General features: G+C 47.2%; 1 protein-coding gene across 1 annotated transcript in view; it reads right to left on the bottom strand.

Annotated features, from left to right (window-relative positions):
• Positions 1-2718: 2718 nt before the first annotated feature.
• Positions 2719-25930, bottom strand: part of PLXNB1 (plexin B1) — a 192141-nt gene continuing 168929 nt past the window's right edge. The window contains exons 32-40 of the mRNA XM_077821156.1: positions 25525-25628; positions 24221-24305; positions 23579-23745; positions 17142-17302; positions 11739-11886; positions 9482-9546; positions 9300-9375; positions 8562-8636; positions 2719-7095 (exon numbers count right to left, since the gene is read on the bottom strand). Coding sequence (XP_077677282.1) covers positions 6991-7095; positions 8562-8636; positions 9300-9375; positions 9482-9546; positions 11739-11886; positions 17142-17302; positions 23579-23745; positions 24221-24305; positions 25525-25628 — 986 coding nt within the window. The 3' untranslated portion in view covers positions 2719-6990. The remainder of the gene's footprint in view (positions 7096-8561; positions 8637-9299; positions 9376-9481; positions 9547-11738; positions 11887-17141; positions 17303-23578; positions 23746-24220; positions 24306-25524; positions 25629-25930) is intronic.

Here is a 25930-nt window from a genome sequence, read left to right as displayed (position 1 = left end):
CCTTGCCCTCCTTCAGGACAGCCACAAACTCCGAGCGGGAGACTGCCATAAGCAGTTTCTGAAACTTGGTCAGCATGTTGCAGGAATTATAACGATAGCGGCTAAGCACTGCCTGCTGGTTGGCAATGCGAAGCTGAAGCCCCCCCAGTAGAATACACCTTCCTACCAAAGAGACATCTTCACTTCTTTGGATTTAGGAGTCGGCCCCGGTTGTCCCTGCCTTTCTTTCTGGCTGGCCGCCTTCACTACCAGAGTACCCAGCTGAGGATGAGTAAACAGGCACTCATATCCCTTAGAGGGCACAAAGTATTTTCTCTCGACCCCTTTTGCCATGGGTTAGTGGTGTTATGGATCGTCTTAATGAGGGGCAAAGTCACACTCAAAGGACCTTCAGGGACGAGAATGTCCACCTGAATACTTAAGTTTTGAGCCACCCTCTTGAGCAACTCTTGGTATGCCCTGTTGTCCATGGCAGGTGGTGTGGTGGAAGCGCCCACCACCACTTCATCCGGGGAGAATGAGGAAGATGTCTGCAGGGGCACCGGGTCTTCCTGTCCCTCTGGTTCAATGTTGATAAATGCACACATTGAAAAACATGATCCCAATTTACAAAATGATGGGACTAAATTTGCCGTTACTACTCAAGAAAGCTCTTGGAGTCATAGAGGCTAGTTCTCAGAAAACATCTGCTGACTGCAACGGCAGTCAGAAAAGCTAATAGAATGTTAGGAACCATGAGGAAAGGGCAAGATAAGACGACAATAAATATCATAATACCACCATATAAATCCATGATACAACCACATCTTGAACACTGCATGCAGTTCTGATTGCCCCGTCGCAAAAATGATATATTAGAACTGGAAAAAATACAGAGAAGCGCAACAAAAATGATGAGGGATATGGAACAGCTTCCATATGTGGAGACATGAACAGAACTGGGCCGGCTGGCTGTGGAAATGAGACAGCGAAGGGGGATGCGAATAGCGTGGACCCAGCGAAGCAGGGAATGTTACTCCCACCTCCTCAGAACACAGGAACCAGGGCCCCCGTCATGTAACAGGCAGCAGGTTTATGCCGCACCAAGGGGACTGTTGCTTCGCAACACGCGTGCGGCTGGCCACAGAGAGCCGGAGGAGCCGTGGGGCAGCCCAGCAGCGGCTTTCAGCCACGACGGCCAGAGGCGCGGCCCCACGAAGCGCTGAGCTGCAGGACCTGCCCGGGCGCCAGGCGCGGGGCTCTTGCCGCACTGCTGGGTCCAGAGCCCGCCCAGGCCGCCGCTCCACGCCAGGGCCGCGGCGCCCCGAGCCGAGGGACAAGGCTAAGGCCTGGGGATCGGAGCCCCCCGCCCGCGCCGCTTCCCCGCGCTGCCGGCGGCGCGGCCTGACCCGGCCCTCGGGGTCTCCGCCGCTCGGGCCGCTGTGACCGGAGCGCGCCAGGGCCAAGCGACGGGCCGGGTCCCGCTGGCGGCCGCCCCTCGCCTCAGCGGCGGCAGCACGAGCCCTGGCGCCAGGGGCGTTGTCAACGGCAACGCGCCACGTGACGCGAGCCCGTCCGGCAGCCTGGGGCGCGAGCGCTGCTCCAGCCGGGCCGCCGCGCCTGCGCGGGAATTCGCCGCCCCGCTGCCTTGACCCCCCCGGTCGCAGAAGGCCAAAGTGCCGGGGCAGGCGCTGCAAGCGGGCTGAGCGGCCCCCGGCCGCGACCGGCAGCCCCCCCGTGCCCCAGCTGGCCTGGGTCCGGAAACGCCTGCCCCCGGCTTGCTCGCCGTGGCGAGCCCGGCGCCTAGCCCAAGCGGGCCCAGCCTGGGCAGAGGCGCCCCCGCCGCTGCTGCAGCAGAACACACCTCGTGGGTCCTCGAGGCCCCGGCGCAAACCGGCCCAGGAGCGACGGAGGGAACAGAGAGCTACCTGCAGCTTGCAAGCGGATGCACAGCTTGGGCACGACGGGGCTGAGCCTCCGTGCCTGGTGAAAGCCAGGGAACTTCAGCAGGCTTTTCAGTAACAGGGACCTGCTGCTTCTACAAGGAACTGCATGCCGTAGTTTAAAGGGACCCCATTCCCCCCAGCACCTTGGACAGGAGTGGGGGGCTCTGCCCAGCTGCAGGGGTCCATCCAACCCCCCGAAGAAACTTTCAGGATTGGTACCTCAGGCCAGCAGTTCTCAAACTTTAGCCCCTATTTTGGCCCCAAGGACGCCTATTTTGATATAATTTTTTTCTGGGACCCCCAATTCCTCCCACTCAGCCCCTACCCCACCTCCTTGCCTAAGGCCATGCCCCCTTCTTCCATCACTCGCTCTCCCCCACCCTCACTCACTTTCACCACGCTGGGGTAGAGGGTTAGGGTGCAGGAGGGGGTGGGCTCTGGGCTGGGAGTTTGGGTGTGGGAGGGAGTGTGGACTCTGGAAGGTAGTTTGGGTGCTGGGGGTGGGGTGGGGTGAGCTGAGGGGTGTAGAAGTTTGGGCGCTGGAGGGGGCTCAGGGCTGGGGAGCAGGGTGTAGGAGGGGGGATGGCGCTTATCTTGGGAAGCTCCCAAAAGTGACTGGCACACATCTGGCAGTGACTCCTAGGCAGGGGGTTATGGGGTCTCTGCAGGCACCGCACTGCACCACAATTCCCGGCCAATGAGAGCTGCGGAGTTGGCACTTGGGCCAGGGGCAGCATATTCTGGAACATAAGCAGCAGCCAAATTATTTTAAGACACAAAACCATGACACCCATTCCATGTTGTATATTAATGTTTATTGAATCACTCATGTAAGAATTCTCTCTTTATTAAAATCATTTGGGTTCTAAACTGATTATTTACAGACATAACCTTGTCTCACCAATAGATTCCTACATCTCACAATAGTATCTACAGTTATTACACTATGTGACAACATTCATATTTTCAAGCTTCTTATATTAATTATTAATTCCAATTTGTAGAGAAAGAGAGCATGCTGGGAGCTCCAAGAACTCAAAAAGAAGGGGCAGGATGTGGACATGGGGCTGGCCAGGCCACAACAAACCGGAAAATACAAAATTAAGTCAGTCAAGAGAAGACGTGTACGTACAGCCCTCCCACCGCCAAAGGAGCAGAAATAGCCAAGCAATGCCCCTGGTGTCCTGGAAAGCCAGAGAAATCAGCCCAGGGAGAAAGGCATCAAAAAGTGACATCTAACAGCAACCAGGGGTCAGACTGAGGCAGCACATGGTGCTTCACTGAACCAGACCCTGTCAGCTTCTGCAGAATTTAAGCTTTCATTATACATTTTTTAAGCGCTTATGGTTATAAAGAAAAACTTCTGAATGTGACCCCCAAACCTGTGGCCAGCTTGAATCTAAAGCTGGAGAGACAAAATGTAGGGTTCCATCATGTAAGGTGCCAGGAACCCCTATTCGTCACAAAGGGGGGTTAACTGAAATCTATTGATGACAATTTATATCTCAGTACTGATTACCATTTCAGTTTCTCCTCCCCTATTTTGACAGCTGGAAGCTAACTTCTCCCTCTCTTCCCCCACGCAAAGATCACTTCATATCTGAGAGAGAGGATCTAAGGTCTGTCAACAAGTTATGTTTCACGGCGAGAGAAATTAATAAAACAAATGTAAAGAGCTATCTCTGTGCCCTGCAGAGACAGAGACTAGGTGTATACAGCAGGAGGGCATGACCAAGCGCCTACAGAAGCTAGGTCCTGTAGGAACATGGTACATATCCAAAGGTGATCTAAGGAAATAAAAATCCCTGGGGCTTTTGACACAACTACCATGGAGTCAGGAAGGCTGGATGGAACCGCTCAGAGGTAATTAGGAATCTACCACCCCCCACAACAGGAATTAGTAAAGACTTTTGTGCAAGCATTAATGAAACCTCACCCTGTTGAGGTAGTGGACTCTACCATGTGGGAGAGGCTCGAATGGAGAGACGAGAAGGGGCATGTCTGAACCTGCAAACTGACAGTCATAGGGACGTTAAAAAGTAGGTCCAGGATACAGCAAGAGGGAGTTGGTATTTGACAGCTTGATGGTGACAGATCGTAGGAGAAATGTATGCTATCATCTTTTCTGTTTTCACTGTGACTAAGCTGAGAATGTCGTATCCTTTTTAGCTTATGAGACAGGTCACTGGAGATGTTACTTTATTTTCTTTTGACACCATTTTTGCAGTGTTTTTAAATGACTTCTTTTTGTTAATATTATTGTTATATGGGTAAATCACACGCACGTCCCTGGAGAAACAAGAAATCTTATCTCCAGTACTGAATGGTACCTACAACCCACCTCAGTCCTGGTCAAGGTACGCAGACAAAAGATGTACACTCCTTGACCTGTGTTGCCATCATGTTCTGGCAGGCAAATTCAAAGGGAGAAGCTGATGAATCAAGCAGGAGCCAAAAGTTGGTGGGGAGGGGTTGGTGACAGAGACGAACATCTGACTTCAGGTTAATGTAAATCTTGGATAAACAAGAGAATTCCCCTCCTCTCAAATTGACTGATAGGACTTTGTGAGAGCGCAGATAAAAGATTTTCCAAAATCTGGGAGAAGCAAAGACACTGCTGGGCCACAAACAGCAGAGGAAAGTCTGCCAACTCTTGGTGTCTGGTTGGAAAAGTTATAAAGACAGATGCCAAAAGAGTTTTGAATCTCATGCTCCCCAACTCCGGGAGGTTTGCTTGGCACTGCACAGATGGCATCATCACTCTTACCCATCCGTCCTCCCTCGCACATTCGTTTCACCTGTTAAGTTTTGCCTGAACCTAGGCTTGTAAATTCTCTGGGGCCGGTGCTTTTTTTTAATTGTATGACTGCACAGGGCTCAGCCCAACAAGACTCATCTGGCTGGCGCCTCCAGTTAACACACACAGTAGAGACACCGTATTTCTTTGCTGGAGTTTAGCCGTCTCCATGCGATCAGCAGTTCCAGACAAAATGAGTGGATTGGCAGTCAAAGTTGCACTTTGTACATGGTCTGAATGTAGGGGTGGTGTCATTCAGCACTGGAGCTATTCCTGGCTCCACAGGGGGGGGACAAGTGAGTAAGAGGAAACCAAAGACACTCCCCATGTGCTCAGTTGGGGAGACATGGCTGGGGGAATGGAGAGAAATCCCTCCCCTTTGAGCCCCAAGGAAGCAAGCATTACCTCAAGCCCTGCTTAGATGCGGAGAGAGGGGAACTCCTTTAGTCCTCTCTGAGAGAATGGAAACAAACTCAGGCCAAGGGTGGGAGGGACTAGGGCAGAGCCTGAGTTTGGTTCCATTCAATTTGGAAAGAGGGAACACTGCCAGAGGGGCTGGTCAATTTACAGAGCATGGTCGCTGTTTGGTTTCCTCATCCTGGTGCTCATCCACTGGGGGCCCTGGCCACTTGGGTCCTTTGCTCTGCTCTTCTGTGTGCTGTGGAAACAGTTCAGGATTTCCACTAAGATTTTAAGTGTGCAGTAGGTCACTAAACTGGAGCCACACACAGGAGAATTTGAGAAGAAGATATTCAGCTTCAGGGGAGTATTTGGAGTTTCACTTTAGGCAGAGATAAAGGTGAGGAAGGTATATCTGGCTCTGAGATTGAGCCTTCAACTATTTCAGCTTAGTGGGAAATTTGGGGAAAAGCCAATTGTTACTGTGCGACTCCAGATGTTTCTGAAAAAGTCAGAAGCCCCTGATCTGCCCAGTGGGGCAAAGACTATGCAGAACCAGTGTGACACAGGCAGTGCTTAGCCTGGGGAGTTTGTGATGATGACAGTGTCCAAGGAGATGCTCATCCAAGTGAAGTATTGTCTCAGAAAAACAAAATTAACATTCCCCTTAAGCATGTAAATACTTTGTAATTTTGAGGGTATTTACAGATCCAGTTCAGAGTACCAAAATGGCTACAAGCCAGAGAAAGGAAATAAGTACAAGGCCTTCACTGTGCTTTCCAAGTGACAGAACAGCATCTGACCACAGAGAACCAGAGGGTCAGACATAACATCTAGGTTAGAGGCACTTCAGTAAGTTCACCTTGCCCTCTCCCCAAGCCATGCTAAATTCAGTCCAGTATAGCTCCATAGATGGCAGTGGCATGGTGCCTGCTTATGCTAGGACTAGGCTGAGCCTACTGGGTCAACACGTGGAACTGGTGAGCATGTTCGTCTCATTAGCATGAGTCACAGACAAGCAGTGAGGAAGACTAGAACCCTGGGACCAAGCGACTTTTCTGATCTCCCTCTCAGTCTATTTCTCATCCCTACATTCAGTACTTCTGGGTGCCAGGCACAACCCCTCCAGTGCACTGGTGGTCATGCTGTGGGAGATGCTCCTCAGCTCAGACCATGGAACAGGTGAACCAAACTGCAGGCGCGTTGCTTCTCGGGCTGTATGCTGGAGGAGTACACTCTGGTCCTTAGAGAGGTTACCACGTCTGGGCTAATCCCTAACAGACTACATCAGTCCTAGTGCCCCAGCTAGTTCCATGAGGGCTCAGGAAGCTCACACACTGACTGTCCAGCACTACCATGAGTGCAGTAGCCTGGGCTATTACCATCATAGCAGTGGTGGTTACACAATGTTCAGGGCAGCAGGCACAGCACTAGTCTCTCCTATCCTTAGTACCAAAATGAGGCTAGAGGCTCACAAGAAGCCATCTATGGTCTTTAGCTTTGTTCTGAAGCTCTTGTGTTATCCAGATCCTTGGCAATATTGTTTGGAAACTTGGCACATTCACAACATGTGGGAAGAAGCTGCCTGGTCTCTCTCTCTCTCTCACACTGTGGTTTGTAGAAACTCCCATAGTTTAAAGTTCATTTTAAAAAAGGAAAAAAAAATCTGTAAAAAAATATTCTCTGAGATGTAAGGACATTCGTACTTTGCATTTTCTTGGCCACTTCCTCTTGTGTCACATGCCAGCTCCCCAGAGCGTCTGGTTCCAAAGGCAGTGGGACAACTTGTGTGAAGCTATGAAGTTCCAGTGAGCAGCACTATTCATCTCTGTTCAGCCACCCAAGAGCATCACAGTCTATTTGTCTGGGTCACAAATCAGTGACTTTGTTCTCCACAGCAGCTGCAATCTGCTGCAGTCGGTATCCCAACTGCATCTTCTGGGCTGTCGGGTCTTCTTCCAAGGCTGTGATGATCTGCAACAAGACTCAGAGCTCACTGGCAACCTCCCTTGTGAACAGAATACTATTAGCAGCAGATTCCCCTGGCTGAAGGCAAGCCTCAGCTCTGTTGCAGCTATGGGTATTGGGATCCACAGTGACAGTATGTCTCAGAGGGACCCCCTGCAACTTTGCCATCCCAGTGGTAGTCCCCTCTGGGCATCCCTATCTTTTCCTCTGTGCCATCACCCACTCCTCCCCCCCTAAACAATGCTCATCCCTTTTTTTTTTTTTTTTAATAATTTTGTTTACCTACAGAAAACAGTTAACCAAAAACCAAGGGGGGTGCCAAAGGCAAGAATCTTCATTTTAAAACAGCCAATAAAAATGGTTAAGTGACAATAGAGTAGTCACTTGACACATCATTTCCTCTGTTATATGTAGTGTTACCGTAGCCATGTTGGTCCCAGCATATTAGAGAGACAAGGTGGGTGAGGTAACATCTTTTATTGGACCAATTTCTGATTGGTGAGAGACACAAGCTTTCGTACTTAACCTCAAACAGAAGTTGGTCCAATAAAAGATATTACCTCACCCACCTTGTCTCTCTAACATCATTTCCTTAACAATTAGATGCACGGAAATGCATACATCTTACACTGCAAATGTAACAAAATCATTATTCTCATTAAGTACAAAGAAATGCATGTTTCATTACAGCAAAACAGCCTTAACTCTTCCCCAAAGTAGATAATATTCTTTCATCAGTAATCTCAAATTCCTTCAAAGCCCTCTGAAAAAGAAACAAAAATTAAATATGTAAACATGAAAGTCTCAAATGTAAGTCCTCACGCATAATTTTCACTGTAAAAATCTATATTGTACACTTTACCTATTAAAATACACATAACAATATCAAGAAACTGCAATCTCAAATTCTTCTATTGTTAACTGATGTTTAACTGATCATTTCCCTTTTAAGCTATGCCTTAAACTAAAATATTTAGATACCAAAAAAAGCAAGATAACAAAAACACATCAATATTGACAATCCCTGGGTGAGAGTGAAGGCTCTTTTGTTGTGACAAAATATACATTTCTTCCTATTCGATGAGGTCAATTAATCTGACCCAGATTTTTAAATGTGTTTAGGCATTGCTGCACTGCACCACCCGATTTAGGAGTCTAAACCTCATTTTCAAAAGGGATTTAGGCTCTAAGTACCTAAAGCACTTTTGAAAGTGAGATTTGGGCACTTCAGTCAGTTAGGTGTTGCAAAACTGAGTGCAGTATTGCCTATGTACCTTTAAAAATATGGGCCTATGTCCTATGTGGGCAGTGGAACATTTATGATGTCCTTGACTATTAATTTTTTTCTTCACAAATCCAACAGGAGACAGAACTAGATGAACCTATGAAGGGCAAGCATAAGATAATGACAGGGAGGGATGCGTGTGAAATCGCCCACTGAGGCTGGAGCCATAAGCCAGAGGTGCACTCACCTGGTCATAGTACTTGTTGATGTATTTGTAGAGTTCATGCAGAGCCACCACCGAATTGAGTTCACCTGAGTAATTCTATGATAATATAACAAACATATAATCAGCCAAAAGAACAGGAGTACTTCTGGCACCTTAGAGACTAACAAATTTATTTCGGATGCATAGAATGGAACATATAGTGAGAAGATATATATATATACACACACACACACACATATATATACAGAGAACATGAAAAGGTGGAACATACTAACTGTAAGAGGCTAATTAATTAAGATGAGCTACTATCAGGAGGAGAAAAAAAACTTTAGTAGTGATAATCAAGATGGCTCATTTAGACAGTTGACAAGAAGGTGTGAGGATACTTAACATGGGGAAATAGATTCAATATGTGTAATTCATTGCTCCTGCACTCAGAAGCCTTAGCTACATTGGTCTTTTTTCCCCTAAAACTTTCCATTGATGCTAGCAGTGATGTTGGGGCAAGCACAGACAAGACACCAGCAGCCAGTGTTTTTCAACCACCATGTGGTCTAGACCTCATGTGAGCCAAGTCATGATGCCGTGATTAAAATGCCTGGCCCCTGCCAGCACTAACACTGGAATTCTGGTGGGAGCAGTGGTGGGATATTCTAGGGGAAAAGGCTAATGCAGACTCTGTGCCAGGGAGGCAGACTGCCCACCCTGTGGGATCCAATGGAAAATGCACTGATTTCTGAAATAAGTTGCTTTATTTACCCTTGACAGCTCAGCCAGGGCAGAGTTCATTTCCTGGTCACTGGCAGAGATGGTCTGGCGAATGTCCGCATAGTACCTACGCAATGGGAGCACATGGGCAATTAATGCGGTATCTGCTCCTCTGCTGCCTCCTCCCCCTGCCAAACAACCCAGCTGTCCCCACCTGCTCACTCAGACTTTACCTTTCTACCATCTGCTTGTAGCGAGGAATGTCCCGGGCATAGAGCAGCTTGTTGATTGGTGAGTCCTTTAAAGGCCAGAAACAGACTGACAGGTTACAGAAACCAAGACCAGGGAAAGGAGATACAAACCCCAGGTTCCCGCAGGGACAGGCAGCCTCTGTCCTTCCCCTGCTCTCATAGAGGTGGGCAGAACCTGCCCCTTCCCTGCAAGATGTGCAGAGAACAGGCAATCCTCTCCTGCAACAGTGGCAGGGAGGCCCTGCCCCAGGCTCTAGGTACCCACAAGGGTTGCCAATTATGCAAACATTTCTCAACATGAGCACAGACTAGGGACCATTCCCTGCCACCTCGAGTGGAGAGTGGGTGCCTGAGACAACAGCCATCACATGGTTGTATCCAATCTATATCTCTTAGTGGGAGGCCCCCAGACAGGTACACTAAGGACCTGGTATTCTATGAAAGCTGGAGGCAGTATTATCCTAATGGGCTAGTACCACCTGCCTAACAGAAGGAATGTGCTGTACTAACCAACTGTTAAAGGAACAGGAAGTGATGACCTCAAATGTCAGGAAGGACCGCCTCTGTCCATTAATACAGACTCAGGGATTCCCATCTAGCTTGGTCTCCAACAGGGAAAGGAGACCCTGACATAGTCTAGACTCTAATTATAGTGCTATAGGCCCTAGAGAACACAAAAATTTCTGTCCTGGCTTTCAAGGCCCCTTCCCATCTACCACAACCAGTTTCTTCTCATGGCATTTCTCTCTGCATCATTGCAGCCTCAATGCCCCATTTGTCTGCTTGCTCCTCACTGCCCCACCCATGCATGGAGTTCCCTCCCTGAGGGTCTCACATCCACCTGCAGTCACTGACCCCTCGGTAAAGAGACACAGAACTTGTTTCCTTTCATCACTCAAAAGAGAGGGTGAGAAACACCACATAGGGCGGAGGCTGGAGATGCCACAAGCCACCAGAGTGATATGGTTCTACCCATGTTTGATATTTAGCCATTCCTGCTTGTTGGCTCATCTCCCCTACACCTCACAGCATTAACCTTGTACAGACAAGCAAATTGCTCCATTGCTTCTAATTTTTTATTACAGCCAGCCACATTTCCATGACATCTACAGGAAATTAAATAAAATTTTCAGCCAGCTAATCAAATTTGAAAGACAAATCAAACAGCCCTTCCTCCCGCATGCTGTGAGTTAGCCTTGTTGTGTAACCTTGTAATGTAGGAACAAAGGAATGGAAGGAATACCCTAGATCATCAAGTCCAGTCCCCTGCTATCACAGGCGGCCCTGTCATGGAATTCTGTTCACAATCTAAAACTAGTTGGGATGTTTGCCCCCACTATTCCTATTGGGAGACTGCTCCAGAACCTCGCTCCTCCGATGCTTAGAAACCTCTCTCTAATTTCCCACCTAAATTTATTCATGGCCCGTTTATGCCCATTTGTTCTGGTGCCAATGTTGTCCTTTAGCTTAATCAGCTCTTCTCCGTCCCTGGTGCTTACCCCCATTTATATAGAGCAGGGGTTCTCAAACTGGGGGTCATGACCCCTCAGGAGGTAACAAGGTTATTACGTGGGGTGTCGTGAGCTGTCAGCCTCCACCCCAAACCCTACTTTTCCTCCAGCATTTATAATGGTGTTAAATATATTAAAAAGTGTTTTTAATTTATAAGGGGGGATTGCACTCAGAGGCTTGCTATGCGAAAGGGATCACCAGTACAAAAGTTTGAGATAGATATAGGGCAACCAGATCCCCTCTCACCTTCATTTTGCTAGGCTGAACAAGCCAAGCTCTTTCAGTCTCCTCTCAGAAAGTAGGCCCTCCATTTCCGTGATCATCCTAGAAATGTTACTGATGTCATCTATCCCTCCTCCCCAGCCCCATTATTGTCTCGGAACCTGTCTGGCACATCATATCCAAAGCAGTATTTCAGCTATCTGGGCAGGCACCTCACACATCCGGGGCACCATTCCAATGTTACATTAACATTCAGGCCAAATGTCTCACTCTCTCATCAGTTTGTAGGGACAGCACACAATGTGCAAACAGAGTAGCAAAGGGACCTGATCCATCTATCTGAATGGAGTAACAAACACTGTTCTCCCCGACACTGAACCTGCACCTCCCTCGAGCATGCAGACTCTACAGCACTTCAAAACAAGATGCAGCTTGGAGGATACACAGTGTTCAAAATCTCACCACACTGCACACACTGGCTGCTCCACCCCACTTCCATGCTTACCCGCCCCAGCTTGTGGTCAGCAATAGTACAGGAGTCCATGAAGGTCTGGGCAATGACCAGGAGCACGGCATCTACATTGTCCGACGTCTGCACATCAAACACAAACTGGGGATTTTTGATTATGTTGATCCAGAACCTGAGGGGCAGGCTGCAAAGAGGAGGGATGAGGAGAGGCAGTGATGAGTATCATGCCCTCAAAGGAGGTACTAATCCTGCTTATTGCAAAGCACTTCAACATCAGCATGGAGTTCCCAATTCAGCTAGAACAGAAAGGTTCCCAAGCCACTGAGAACCGGCCAGAGATTAAATCTAATGGAAGACCCAGCAGCCAGTGCTGTACATTCAGAAAAAGGCACAGATGAGCCTCTCAGAAAGCAGAATCCCTTTTGTTGTGAGAAATTTAACTTTTATCACATCACATTCCCAGAAAAGCCATCCTGTGAGGCCTTTTTCAAACCTAGAGTCTATGGACAGCCACATGCACATCAAAAGCTGCAGGCTGAGATCTGGAGCTGTGAGGGTTAATAAGGCCATTCTGCAAATCAGGAAACCCCATCTTACTGTATTGCTGAGTCACTAATCTCCTCTGTTACAAACACATCTCCAGGTAGATCTAGGGTTGTGGTTCTCCAACTTTCCTAGTGCAGACCACATCTTTACAGGGATACTGTCTCTTGAGCACCTTCCCCATCTCACTCACCACCACTTAATGCCCTTCCTCGCATGCATTGTTCCTGAATTTGTAGCTGTCTTTAGTGCACTAAGTGCTTTGTCCTCTGAAGGAGAAATTACTTACCTGTACAGTAACTTAAGTTCAACATATTTTGTCCCTATGAGTGCTCAACTGTAAGACGTGGACACGCTTGTGCACTCAATTGGAGATTTTAGTTAACAGAGTCTGTGCTTGCACACTACACATCCTTTTGCTCCAGTGCAAGGGTATATAGTTAGGTGCAAACCCACAGCTACTCCAGTTCCTTCTCAGCCACAAAAGCCCAAAGAGACTCCAAAACAGAGGGGAAGGAGGCTGGAAGTGGAGCACGCAGAAGGACAAAACATCTAGAAGAACTCAAGTTATTGTAGAGGCAAGTAACCTCTTCTTTGAGTATATGTCTCTATGGGTACTCTACTGTAGCAGACTCCAAAACCAGTATCTTAATATGGAGGTGAGTGCAGAGGAAGGGGATCCAGCATAAACCTGAGGCATCACCGAAGGCCATGTGGATCTGGAGACACAGGTGATATGTATGTTTGGAGAACATATTGTGACGAAGTGGGTTTTATTCACCTTGTTATGTTGCATGTGTGTCTTACTGTCCTATGCTAATACTGTGTGTACCTCAGTTTCCCTGTGTAATGCACCAATGCCTAGGTGGTGGGAATTGGGTGTGTGACTTTTGCTGAGGCCCTCAGGGCAAGTGAGGTTGCCCAGCTGCCTGCACGTAGGCAATGGCCCATGCCCTTCGTAACCTGAGACCCAGGGTGGGGGGTGCGACCAGGTGACACTGCCCGGGAAGCAGAAAAAAGACCAGAGGAGCAGCAACGGGTGGCTTGGAAGCCAGGCAGAAGGATCTAAGGCAATCTGCGGTCGGGCACTAGAAGGGGGGAGTCCAGGCCATCTGGCACAGGGTTCCCCCAAGATGGACTCTGCTGAAAGTCACTAACGTAGTAAGATGAGACCCTGAAATATAAGGCTTCTATCAGAGGCCCAGTATGAGGACTGAGGCCTGAACTAAAGTAATGATCAAGACTTTGCTAAAGCTGTAAGCCAGAGGCAGGCCCTGCTCACAGAAGTTGGCAAGAAGGCGGCTGATTATTGCAATTATACACATACCTAAAAAGTACCAAGTACTAGTAAGATGAACATGTGCCAGGATGGCACCAGAACATTTCGGTATGAACACATTCCACAGAGATAATAAGGAACAGGCTGACCCATCTTAAAGACAGGGTCAAAAGGAGAATATGATGGATAGAGTTGTTTTGTTCAAACCAGGTGAGAGGTGTACCAGGTGAGCGGTGGCACCCTAACATGCAGAGGGGTTGTACCTCAATACGGCTGGAGTGATGTGTAACTTGTTTGTACCGGTGTATAAGAATGCACCCCTGAGGAGCTGGCTTTCTCTGGCCTAGGGGGCAGTGGAGAGTCCCGCCCCTGACTGAGCCGGTCCATTGTCAGAGGCATATATCCGTCATATGTCCTGTAGAGTCTGCGGGGAACTATTATTGTGTTTCATTTCACAATAAACCTGGCCGGGTGCCTTCGTACCTTATCAGAGTCTGTGGTCATTGGGGATTCTCTCGGAGTCTGCTGTGTCAGCTATCTGTGCAGAGCCGGGGTAGCATACAGAGGGACCACACACGCAGCAGCCAACTGTTACCACCATTGAATACAGCAGAGCACCACACAGGTGACATCTTACGACAACTGACTTCTGAGCTAACAAGCTTTGTGCGACGCTGTGTTCCTGTTGACCAATAAACCCTTCTGCTTTACAATACTGGCTGAGAGTCACGTCTGACTGCGGAGTTGGGGCGCAGGGCCCTCTGGCTTCCCCACCAAGGGGAAGGGTGCGGTGGGAACAGGGATGCTGAATTCTCCAAGGTCAGACTGGGAAGGCTGTAGCCAAGGAGGCTTTTTGTCCTGGAAAGAGTGCCCTGAGGGGAGCACGCTACCCAGAGTCCTGGCTGGCTTCATACCGAGCAGTTCCAGAGCATCAGACCTGTGATTCTGTCACACATGTGGACAGAGGATCATGTGGTGCCCTCCCCATGGCATGCAGATGTCCCTGACAGGAATGTCATTGAGAAGGGCTATCAAGGTGGATTGAGCCCTGATCAAATGACCAGTCATCCTACCAGACTATGATCCACCTCAGAAGCTTCATAGTAAGCTAGCATACATCCAGATGCCCACACACAGATACCCACATACGGAGTCTCTAAATTGAGATCAGCTGGCCTCTCATCCTCTTAGAAAAGAAAGTGAGGAGTCTAGGGGAACCCTGAAAGGCTTACTTCTGTCAAGGTAAAAGGTGAGTGCTTGCCTTACATCCAGAGTATGGAGACTAACTTTTTCCCTCAAAGAATGAAGCTTTAGGTAAAAAACACTGGAAGTCGAATGTCCTGGTTGATATGAAACTCTGAGGAGACCTTAGGCATGAAGAGAAGAAATGTATCACCATATGTGCAATGTGCCCAGTCATTTGATGGTGTCATCATTAGCCAGGTGGAGAGCTGGTAGCCCACTATCAAAATAAGTCAGTGGGCGCTTGTCAAGTATATAAACAGTCTGATGTTTACCACAGCTGCATAGCGGGTCATTAAAAGAAAACCATTTAAAGAGATTGCAGTCAATAACTGGCTGTACAGTTGCCCTGTCCTGTTCGAAACCAGTTCAGTGATGACCAGACGTGCCTTGGCAGAAGAGAGGATGAAGGCATAGGATCACCTTAACATTGTAGAAGTTAGTGATGGTGGGGGAGGTGAGATCAACGAGTTCCCCTAGCTTGCCCACCCTTCTGTCCAACGTGACGGCTACCATAAATGATGTTTAAAAAAAAAGGAAGAAGGAGAACCCGGGGAACTACAGACTGGTCAGCCTTACTTCAGTTCCCGGCAAAATCATGGAGCAGGTCCTCAAGGAATCCATTTTGAAGCACCTGAAGGAGAGGAAGGTGATCAGGAACAGTCAACATGGATTCACCAAGGGAAAGTCATGCCTGGCCAACCTGATTGCCTTCTATGATGAGATAACTGCCTCTGTGGATATGGGGAAAGCGGTGGACGTGATATATCTTGACTTTAGCAAAGCTTTTGATACGGTCTCCCACAGTATTCTTGCCAGCAAGTTAAAAAAATATGGATTGGATGAATGGACTATAAGGTGGGTAGAAAGCTGGCTAGATTGTCGGGCTCTACGGGAAGTGATCAACGGCTCCATGTCTAGTTGGCAGCCGGTATCAAGCGGAGTGCCCAGGGGTCGGTTTTGTTCAACATCTTTATTAATGACTTGGATGATGGGATGAATTGCACCCTCAGCAAGTTTGCAGATGACACTAAACTGGGAGGAGAGGTAGATACGCTGGAGGGTAGGGATAGGATACAGAGTGACCTAGACAAATTGGAGGATTGGGCCAAAAGAAATCTGATGAGGTTCAACAAGAACAAGTACAGAGTCTTGCACTTAGGGCGGAAGAATCCCATGCACCGCTACAGGCTGGGGACCGACTGGCTAAGCAGCAGTTCTGCAGAAAAGGACCTGGGGATTACAAGTGGATGAGAAGCTGGACATGAGTCAGCAGTGTGCCCTTGTTGCCAAAAAGGCCAGTGGAATATTGGGCTGTATTAGTAGGAGCATTGCCAGCAAATCGAGGAAAGTGATTATTCCCCTCTATTCAGCACTGGTGAGGCCACACCTGGAGTACTGTGTCCAGTTTTGGTCCCCCCACTATAGAAAGGCTGTGGACAAATTGGAGAGAGTCCAGCGGAGGGCAAGAGAAATGATTAGGGTGCTGGGGCACATGACTTACAAGGAGAGGCTGAGGGAACTGGAGTTACTTAGTCTGCAGAAGAGAAGAGTGAGGGGGGATTTGATAGCAGCCTTCAACTCCCTGAAGGGGGGTTCCAAAGAGGATGGAGCTTGGCTATTCTCAGTAGTGGCAGATGACAGAACAAGAAGCAATGCTCAAGTTGCAGTGGGAGAGGTCTAGGTTGGCTAGTAGGAAACACGATTTCACTAGGAGGGTGGTGAAGCACTGGAATGGGTTACCCTACAGAGGTGGTGGAATCTCCATCCTTAGAGGTTTTTAAGGCCTGGCTTGACAAAGCCCTGGCTGGGATGATTTCATTGGTGTTGGTCCTAGTTTGAGCAGGGGGTTGGGCTAGATGACCTCCTGAGGCCTCTTCCAACCCTAATATTCTATGATTCTATGATGTTTTGAACAAGAAGCAGAGGAATGAATAGGTAGCCATAGACTCAGAACGGAAGTTCCTTAAAGTGCTGTGAGAGAATTTGATGTGCGCTTGTCACAATCTTTCATTGACAGCATATACCACCAAGGAGCTATGAGAAACAAACTAAGCCTAAAACAACAAAGAAGCTACAGAAGCAGTGGGCACTACTCTAAACTGTCGTGAGACAAAGGCAGTTGAGAAGGAACTGAAGCGGTGGTGAGTTTGCGCCTACCAATATACGCTCACACCAGAGCACAAGGATGTCTAGTGTCCAGGTGTGGACCTAGAGACACTGCTAACTAAAATCTCCAATCAACAGTGCATGGGTGCTCTACTGTTTCTCTCCAATGGAAATAGGAGCTGCCAGCACCATGTGACCACTAGCAAGTACTCCAGGGGCCACAGTTTGCCCTAGGGAAATGTCAGGCTGCTACTATGACTCCATACCTATTTGTCTTCCAGATATGGATGGTCTCAGGGTCCAGGATTCCATGATGCATTGCTTGATCATCTAACAGGTCAAAGAAATATTTGACAGCCAGAGGCACAGGGCGGCTGGTGCTGAGGATCACCTGGAACAAGTCATCCACAAACTTCTGCAGGGTCCCCTGTGGACAAGCCAAAGATCATGCAAAATGAATAGGAAGAATGTAAATAAATATTTCAGCGCCTTGGTAGGGAAAAGGTTTTCATAGATTTCATGGCCAGAAGTGATCATTGTGATCATCTAGTCTGACCTCCTGTATAACACAGGCCAGAGAACTCCCTCAATGTAATTCCTAGAGCAGATTTTATAGAAAAACATCCAATCAATTTAAAAATTGCCAGTGATGGAGAATCCACTACAAACCTTGGTAAACTGTTCCAATGGTTAATCACCCTCACAGTTAAAAATTTACACTTCAGTCTAGTTTCACCTTTCAGCCATTGGATCACGTTAGACCCTTCTCTGATAGATTGAAGAGACTAAAATTACATATTTGTTCCCCATGTAAGTACTTATAGACTGTAATCAAGACACCTTCTCTTTGTTAAGCCAAATAGACTCAAGGAGCTCAATCTACCACTATAAGGCATGTTTTCTAATTATTTCATCATTTTTGTGGCTCTTCACTGAATCCTCTCCAATTTATCCACATACTTCTTGAATTGTGGCACTGGAACTGGACACAGTATTTCAGCAGCAGTCACACCAGTGACAAATATAGATGTAAAATAACCTCTCTCCTCCTACTCAAAATTCCCTGTTGATGCATCCCAGAATCACATTAACCCTTTTGGCCACAGCATCACACTGGGAGCTCAGGTTCAGCTGATTCTCCACCATGATCCACACATCTTTTTCAAAGTCCATGTGTCCCAGGATAGTCCCCCATTTTAGGAGCATGACTTGCATTCTTCATTCCTTCATGTGTATATTTGCATTTAGCCACATTAAAATGCATGTCGTTTGCTTAAGCTCAGTTTACTAACCAATCCAGATCGTTCTGAATCTGTGACCTGTCCTCTTCATTATTTACCACTCCCCAATTTTTTCTGTAACCTGAAAACCTCATCGGTAACGATTTTGTGTTTTCTTCTAGGTCACTGATAAAAATTTTAAATAGCGTAGGGCCAAGAACTGATTCCTGCAGGACCCACTCGAAATACACCTACTCAATGAAGATCCCCTATTACAATTACATTTTGCAGCCTAACAGCTAGCCATCTTTTAATCCATTTAATGTGTGCCATGTTAATTTTATCTTTTTCTAGTTCCCCCGCACCAATCAAAATGTCATGTGGTACCAAGCCTAACACGGTTACCTTTCTCAACTACACTTGTAATCTCGTAAAAAAAAAATCAGATTAGTTTAAAAGATCTATTTTCCATAAAACCATCTTGATTGGCATTAATTTTACCCTCCTTCAATTCTTTGTTAATCTAATCCTGTATCAGCAGCTCCATTTTCTTCCTGGGATCAATGTCAGACAGGCAGGCCTATAATTACCTGGGTCATCCCTTTTGCTCTTTTTAAATACTGACATTCTTCCAGTCTTCTGGAACTTTCCCAGTGTTCCAAGTCTTACTGAAAAAAAATCAACACTACCAGTCCATCAGGCTCCTCAGCCACCTCTTTTAAAATCCTTGGATGCAAGTTATCTGGACCCACTCATTTAAATGTGTAATTTTAATAGCTGCTCTTTAGCATCCTCCTGAGATGCTTGTGTAATAGAAAGAGTGTTATCATATGGTATGACATCTGTTTTCCCCCCAATACGGAACAGAACTATTTATTGAACACTTTTCAGAGTAACAGCCGTGTTAGTCTGTATTCGCAAAAAGAAAAGGAGTACTTGTGGCACCTTAGAGACTAACCAATTTATTTGAGCATAACTCCATACGGCTAATGCTCAAATAAATTGGTTAGTCTCTAATGTGCCACAAGTACTCCTTTTCTTTTTATTGAACACTGCTGCCTTTTCTGGATTACTATTCATAATTTTACCATTTCCATTTAGTAATACCATTTTTAAATCTTTTAAAACTTTTTGTTCCTAATATACTTAAAAACTCCTTACTGTCCTTTACTCTTGCTGGCCATAGATTTTTCCTTATGTCCTGTTGCTTCCTTTGTCAGCTGTCTACAAGTCCCAGCTTTTGATTTATATTCATTACTATCAATTTCCCCTTTCCTCCATTTGTTATATATTATTGTTTAATTTTTTATAGCTGCCTTCACTTCCCCTCTAAACCTATTCAATTAATTAGTACAGGCTTCTTCCTTGACTGGGATTGTGGCTTTTTGGGCATCTAGTAAAGTGTTCTTAAGCAATTCCCAGCTACCATTCCCATTTTTCTGATTAAATTCTTCCACTCCAATTGATTTGGCTCAACTGTTTCCAGCTCATTGCAGGTCACTTCCTTTCATTCAGAAGTAGCCCTCCCATCAAATCAGAACCAGATTGTATACAAGGGGAATATTAAACTTGATCCTCAAATTGCTGGGGAACCAAAGGAGGTGTCTGAGGGTGGGTAAAATGAGCGGAACCACAATAGGAAGGAATGAGAGATAGCCCATAACAAAAGATGGTGCAGTTCACATGCTGAAGGCTGCTCATAGATCAAGCGGAATAAGGAGGGAAAAGGGTCCTTCTTCAGACACAAGAAGGAGTTTTGACACCTATCCGAGGACAGCAATTTCCATACTATGGTCTCAGTGAAATCCAGACTGAACTCAGTAAAAACTATTGTTATTGGGGAAAGGATAAGGGAGGGGAAAAAAAAATCAGAATTCTTTGCTGAGCATGTCTTTGTTTCTGTAAGCTAAGAACAAGGAAACACAACCTTCCACAATAGGGTGCATGTGAGGAAGGGTGGACTTGTGTTTAAGGCACTGGACAGACTCAAGAGATTATTTTCCCAGCCGTGCCACAGAATCCCTGCACAAGACACTAGTCTCACTGTGTCTCCTGTAGCCAATGATTTTAGTTTATTGTTCATTTATTGTGCGATGTTACAATTAACTAAAATATATATAATCATTGTATGCCAAATAGATTTAAATTGTAGGATTACAGAAATATAAGATTGATCAGTAGTCAGAAGGGATAATTATGTATTAGGTATCTAAGTAAGCAGGGCTGAAACATAAGGCCTACAGGGTGAGGCCTGTGAGATTTGAGTTTAGTCATACTATGCCATAGGCTTAAAGAATGCTTGACGTAAATAAGTGACCAAAGAATGACCCTATGCCGCAAGATTATAGGAAAAGAGGTGCCAATGGGTGATATTGTGAAAAATTAACAACATGAGTAATTTTTTTGCTTACAACATACCTGGGTAGTCACATTTTTCTAACACATACCCTAACTGCAGGTACACTATATGCATAAATCCTAATGAGGTATAGTCAGAATCACATTATAAAATAGAGGGTGCCCAGATTAGGAAAGTTAAGCTCCCTAGAGCAGATGTGGGCAAACTACAGCCTGTGGGCCACATCCAGCCCGCAGGACCATCCTGCCTGTTTCCTCCCCCGCTGTCCCCCCTCCCCTGCAGCCACGCCACCACGCGAGCAGCACTCTGGGCAGCAGGGCTGCGCAATCCTGCAGGGCAGCACAGAAGCGTGTCTGGCTCCAGCCAGGCAGCACAGCTGCCAGACATGCTGCTCTGAGCGGCATGGTAAGGGGGCCGGGGGGTTGGATAAGGGGCAGGGGATCCTGGGGGGTAGTCAGGGGACAAGGGGCAGTTGGATGGCGCGGAGGTTCTTGTGGGGTGGGGAGCGGTGGCCAGGGGCCGGGGAACGGACAGACTGGATAAGCATGGGAGTCCTGGGGGGCCTGTTGGGGGCGGGGGTGTGGATAGGCATGGGGGGGGGCAGTCAGGGGACAGGGAGGGGTTGGATAGGGGGAGCGGTCCCGCGGGCAGGGGTGGTTAGGGTCGGGGGGGAGGGGTCTCGGGAGGGGGTGATCAGGGGACAAGGAGCGGTGGGGTTGGATGGGTCGGGGGTTCTGAGGGGGGCAGTCAGGGCACGGGAAGTGGGAGGGGGCAGATAGGGGGCAGGGGCCAGGCTGTTTGGGGGAGGCACAGCCTTCCCTGCCCGGCCCTCCATACAGTTTTGCAACCCCAATGTGGCCCTCAGGCCAAAAAGTTTGCCCACCCCTGCCCTAGGGGAAACTCCAGCGGGAACCATCCCTCTACTGCTGATTAGCAAGGCAGCCATCAGACCTTAAGAATATCATTAAGAATGCAAGTATGACTATATTTGTAACTTGTGCATAGGTCTGTATAAAATTTCTATATATTTGGTTAATCATAACTTTAACTGTACCTTTAATAAAACTTGTAAAAGAGACTAGACCTTATACTTGTAAGTACGTGTATCGTCACTATCCTGGGTCTTTATGTGTTCCTTGAGACTAAATCTGAAGCAAATAGCAGAGGTGACTTTCACTCTGTTGAGCTTGAAACTGTCGACACCAGAGCCGAACCCACGGAAGCGTAATACTGCCTTACAAAATTAACTTTAAATAAAATAGAAGGCTACACTCAATTCCCATCTGTAAAGAGTGGTCACTTACCTTCTATGAGAGGCTGTTGTCTGCATGGATCCCATTGTAGGTACACATGTGTCCCATGAATGGGAGATCAGAATATTCGATCAGGAGTGTCCGTTCGACTGTGCCTGCACCATGCGTGTCCTTGTGCCCCCGCTCCCCACCCAAGGGCATAAAGGGCAGAGCAGCTACCACAACCATCACTCAGTTCTGTCACTAATTCAGAACAGCAGGGAAAGAGGCTCGCAAAAAGCAGGGCTGGAGGGTGGGCCATGAGATCCGGGATGATGATGTGTCAAAGCAGTAAGGTAAGTAACTGTTTTCAGTTAAAGTACACGTCCATGTGGATCTCTTCCTAGGTGACTGATGAGCAGTGGCCCATCTGGAAGGTGACACTGAGGAGTCCAAACCCGCACTGACTGAACCGTGACTGTGACGTTACCTAACAAATCTGGCATCTCATCTTGCCCCAGGTCAAGAGCATAGCGGTTAACAGCAGTACGGGGCTGACTCCACGTAGCTGCCTTGCAGATAGCTGAAGAAGGCAGAGGAGCAGCCTGTGCTCTACTGGAATGAGCTCTGATGTTTGGAGGGAGAAGGGTAGCAGCCATGCGATAGCAGATTGAAATACACTGGGTAATCCACAGAGGTATTCTCTGGAAGATGGCCTGCCCGAGAGGCACCAGAGATGGCAACAACAAGACAAGGAGTCTGTCTGAAGGGCTTTGTCCTTTCCCGATAATAGAACAAGGCTTGTGAAACATCCCCAGTGCGAAGTTAGTTTGTCCCTGGAGAGGAATGGGGTTTGGGAAAGAAAGCAGGAGATCTGACAACTTTAGGAAAAAACTGGGAATGACGTCTGACCACCACCTTCCCTCTCTGGAATGCTGAGTAAGAGGGTCAGCCATGATCAATGCAAGTTCACTGACCTGTTTGGCTGATGTGATGGTGAACAAAAAGGCGGTCCTGCGAGTAAGGTGCTATAAAGAGAGAGGCTCAAAGGGGGCTCCAGGGAACTTGTAAGGACAATATTAAGATCCCAGGTCAGAGGGGGTTCTCTGATTGGTGGATAAGCAAGTAGAAATCTAGATACTGTGGGATACAGGAAAAAACTGAACATGACTACATGGGTGAGGAGTATGCTGAGATTGCTGCAAGATGGACTTTGATGGAGCTGAACAAGCATCCAGAATGTTTCAAAAATGCAGAATATAAATCGAGGATTTTAGGTACCGAGGCTTTCAATGGGTCATGGTTGTGTTGGGCTGCCCAAAATTAAAAATCCTTTCCATTTAGAGGAGTAAGTCTTCCTCATGGAGAACTTTCTTCTTTGCAGTAGGATATCTTGTAGCGCAATCTCTGTCAGTAGCAGTCGGACAGCCTGAATACTGGCTGGTTGATACAATGATTTGTTATCTGGATGAAGTGTCTGACCTTGGTTTTGTGATATTAGGGTAACAATGGAGCTCTATAGAGCTCCACTCATGGTTGGTAATGGGTTGTCTGTAAATCAGGGCTTTGGAGCGGAGCCAGGAGCTGGAGCGCGGAGCAGCTCCAGAGCAGTGAAGTGGCAGGTTCTTGCCTGGAGCTGGAGCAGAGCCGGAGCACAACTCCCTTACCTTATGTGTAACTCAGATATTATGGTGCTGGAGTTACAGGGAAACCAACAAATAAATACATCAGTAATCTGGGCAGCAAAGAATTATTTCCTCATGTGCAGTGCTGCACAGCTGGCAAAGCACACCCTGGGGCTTGAGGGTTTAGCACCAAGCCTTGGCCATTGGGGAAGGAAGTATCCTAGGCATGACCCAGTTTAGCTAATCCAACACTATGTTCTTTCCTACCTTCATAGAGAGGAGACGTGTCAAATAAATTTCAGGAATGGCCTTGGCTCGCTCCCGATCCCGTAAGCTTCCTCGCCTGTGTTTGGGGAGCTCTGGCTCTTCAGTTGGTTTTACTAGGTGCCAAAGTTTTATTCCACCCTCATCTGCATCTTCCAGCATCGGCGTTTCTGAAACATAAATACTACTGAAATCTCTAGGCTCCCCTCAGAGACTGGCCACGTTGCTTGGAGCCACTTGCCGCCCCAAGATTTCCCTGCACTAAGGGAACATGCAGCAAGATAGGGATTATGCCCAGGCCCTAGGTTTATTAACTGGTGGGCCTATTAGCTATGGATTGCACCCAGCCCCTGTGGTTAGCAACTAGAAGATTCCAGCTCAAGCTGGACTCTCCTTGCTGTCCCTGATTTCTTGTTTTTAGGGGCCTCTGGCTCCCAGACACTTACAGAAGCTCCTGGAGCTGACAGTTTGGCTATCCTGTCAATGCTAATAGTGAGGAAGGCCCAACTCACCCAGTAGCTATTGGGGGTTACCATAAAGTTAAGTCTATTGCCTGGGAGTACAAAGTCCTAGCTTGCCAGCTTATGGACTCTGTGAAACTATTTTATGAGGATGGAACGTTAAGGCCTTAAGCATCAGACTCACTCTCTCCAGGGACGTAATCCTGATTCTCCCTAGGGATATGTTTGGTCAGACGTGGGACCAGAGCTACAGTTGCTCCATCAGGCACCTGTGTACAAGCAGAACTTGGGTTAACAATATGCTGTACATTTCTCCTCAGTGTGACAGGCAGACTTTAAACAGTACAACAGCCCACCCACAAGAAAGAATGGTCTCCTGGTTAGAAGAGGGGACTAGGACTCAGGACCCCAGGGTTCCATTCCTGGCTCTGCTACTGACTCACTCTGTGAGCTTGGTAAAGTTTCTTCAACACTCCATGTCTCAGTTTCCCCATCTGTAAAAAGGGCTGTGAGGGTCAATGATGTCTGTCAGGTACTTTGAGGCAAGGTAAGGGCAAGGTATTTTAAACATTATTTTTCATTCCCAGCAGCCTCATCCCAGCTCTGGAGACCATCATCTGCTATACTGGCAAGTAGCCCTTATATTGACTTCAACCAGCAAGCCTGTCTCCTGCTGACAGAAGAGTTACACAATTGCAGGTCTGCAACATGGTGTATTGACAACGACAGCAGTGAGATACAGTCTAGTGCAACCCAACTTCTACAACCTTAAATAAAGAAGATACTGAGAAAGAAGGAAAGAAGGGGGTGAGCAGTATAGAGGTAGAGTGACAGCAGATACTGCGGTGAAGGGTGCATTTGACAGAGGCTAAAGGAGAAGTGAAAGATAATGGTCCATACTGGCTTTAGAATCAATTGCACAGAGTGAAGTGCTGAACAGCACAGCTGCCATTTCCTAGCCCCACAAATTTTTCATGTGCCCAGAAAGGGACCCATTTGTCTAATCATTTTTCCTCACATTCCCACAATCCTTGTGTGACTGCTGCTTGGTTCTTTGATGGTGACAAATCTATGGTAGGAGTAGGAAGAGGTGCACCAAAATTGCTTTCAATTGTGAGTGAAGGTAGGATTTAAGTCTTAATTTCCAGAGTCAAAGGACTTAGGCGCTAACCAACAGATCCAGCAACCCTGCCCTGATTACAGCATCTCCAGAAATTAGCTTAGGGCTATATATTCAGACACCGTTTGCCTCCCCAGCATCCCTGGCTCAAGCTGTCAGAGGTGGAGATGCAGAGTACAGAGGAGGTTACACTGACTGAACAGCAGTTCCTGTGTCATGAGCAAGTCAGAGGCTTGACCACATCACAGGTGGGACTAAAAACGTTCTTTAGATGGGATCAGGCGAGAGTCAAATCTAGAAGCGGAGTGTACACTTGGAATTGAAAGGTCACTGAAAAGGGGAAGGGAAGAAGAATGCTCAGTTCTGACCTTGTAGTGCTGAAGAGTGTTCAGGCGCTTCCAGGTCCCCTGAATGACAGAGGTCACATCCTCATCCGAAAGGATCAGGTGACCAGCCAGACCTGATCTCCACTCTGCAGTCATCAAAACACAGAAAACAGAAAATAAAAAAAATGTTTACTGTGAAAGTTGAACTGTCTTTAAAACTCTCTTGTATATTTCACTTTCAATAAGCAGAAACCAATGCCAAGTAAGACTAATAACATGCCAGAATTGTATCAGCAGTGCATTGCATGAGTGCTGAAAGTTTAATCTCATAGCTGTTAGGAAATGCGGGGTAAAGTTCCAGCAGCAACACACTCTACCCCTTTGGATATGTACATCGCAATATGTAACCACACAATTTCTATGCTGTAATACAAAACAGCACAAATGT

This window comes from Eretmochelys imbricata, chromosome 7, assembly GCF_965152235.1.
Source record: "Eretmochelys imbricata isolate rEreImb1 chromosome 7, rEreImb1.hap1, whole genome shotgun sequence".
Taxonomy (NCBI): domain Eukaryota; kingdom Metazoa; phylum Chordata; order Testudines; family Cheloniidae; genus Eretmochelys; species Eretmochelys imbricata.
Note: the sequence above shows the minus strand (reverse complement) of the source record. Positions and strands in the feature narration are given on the sequence as shown.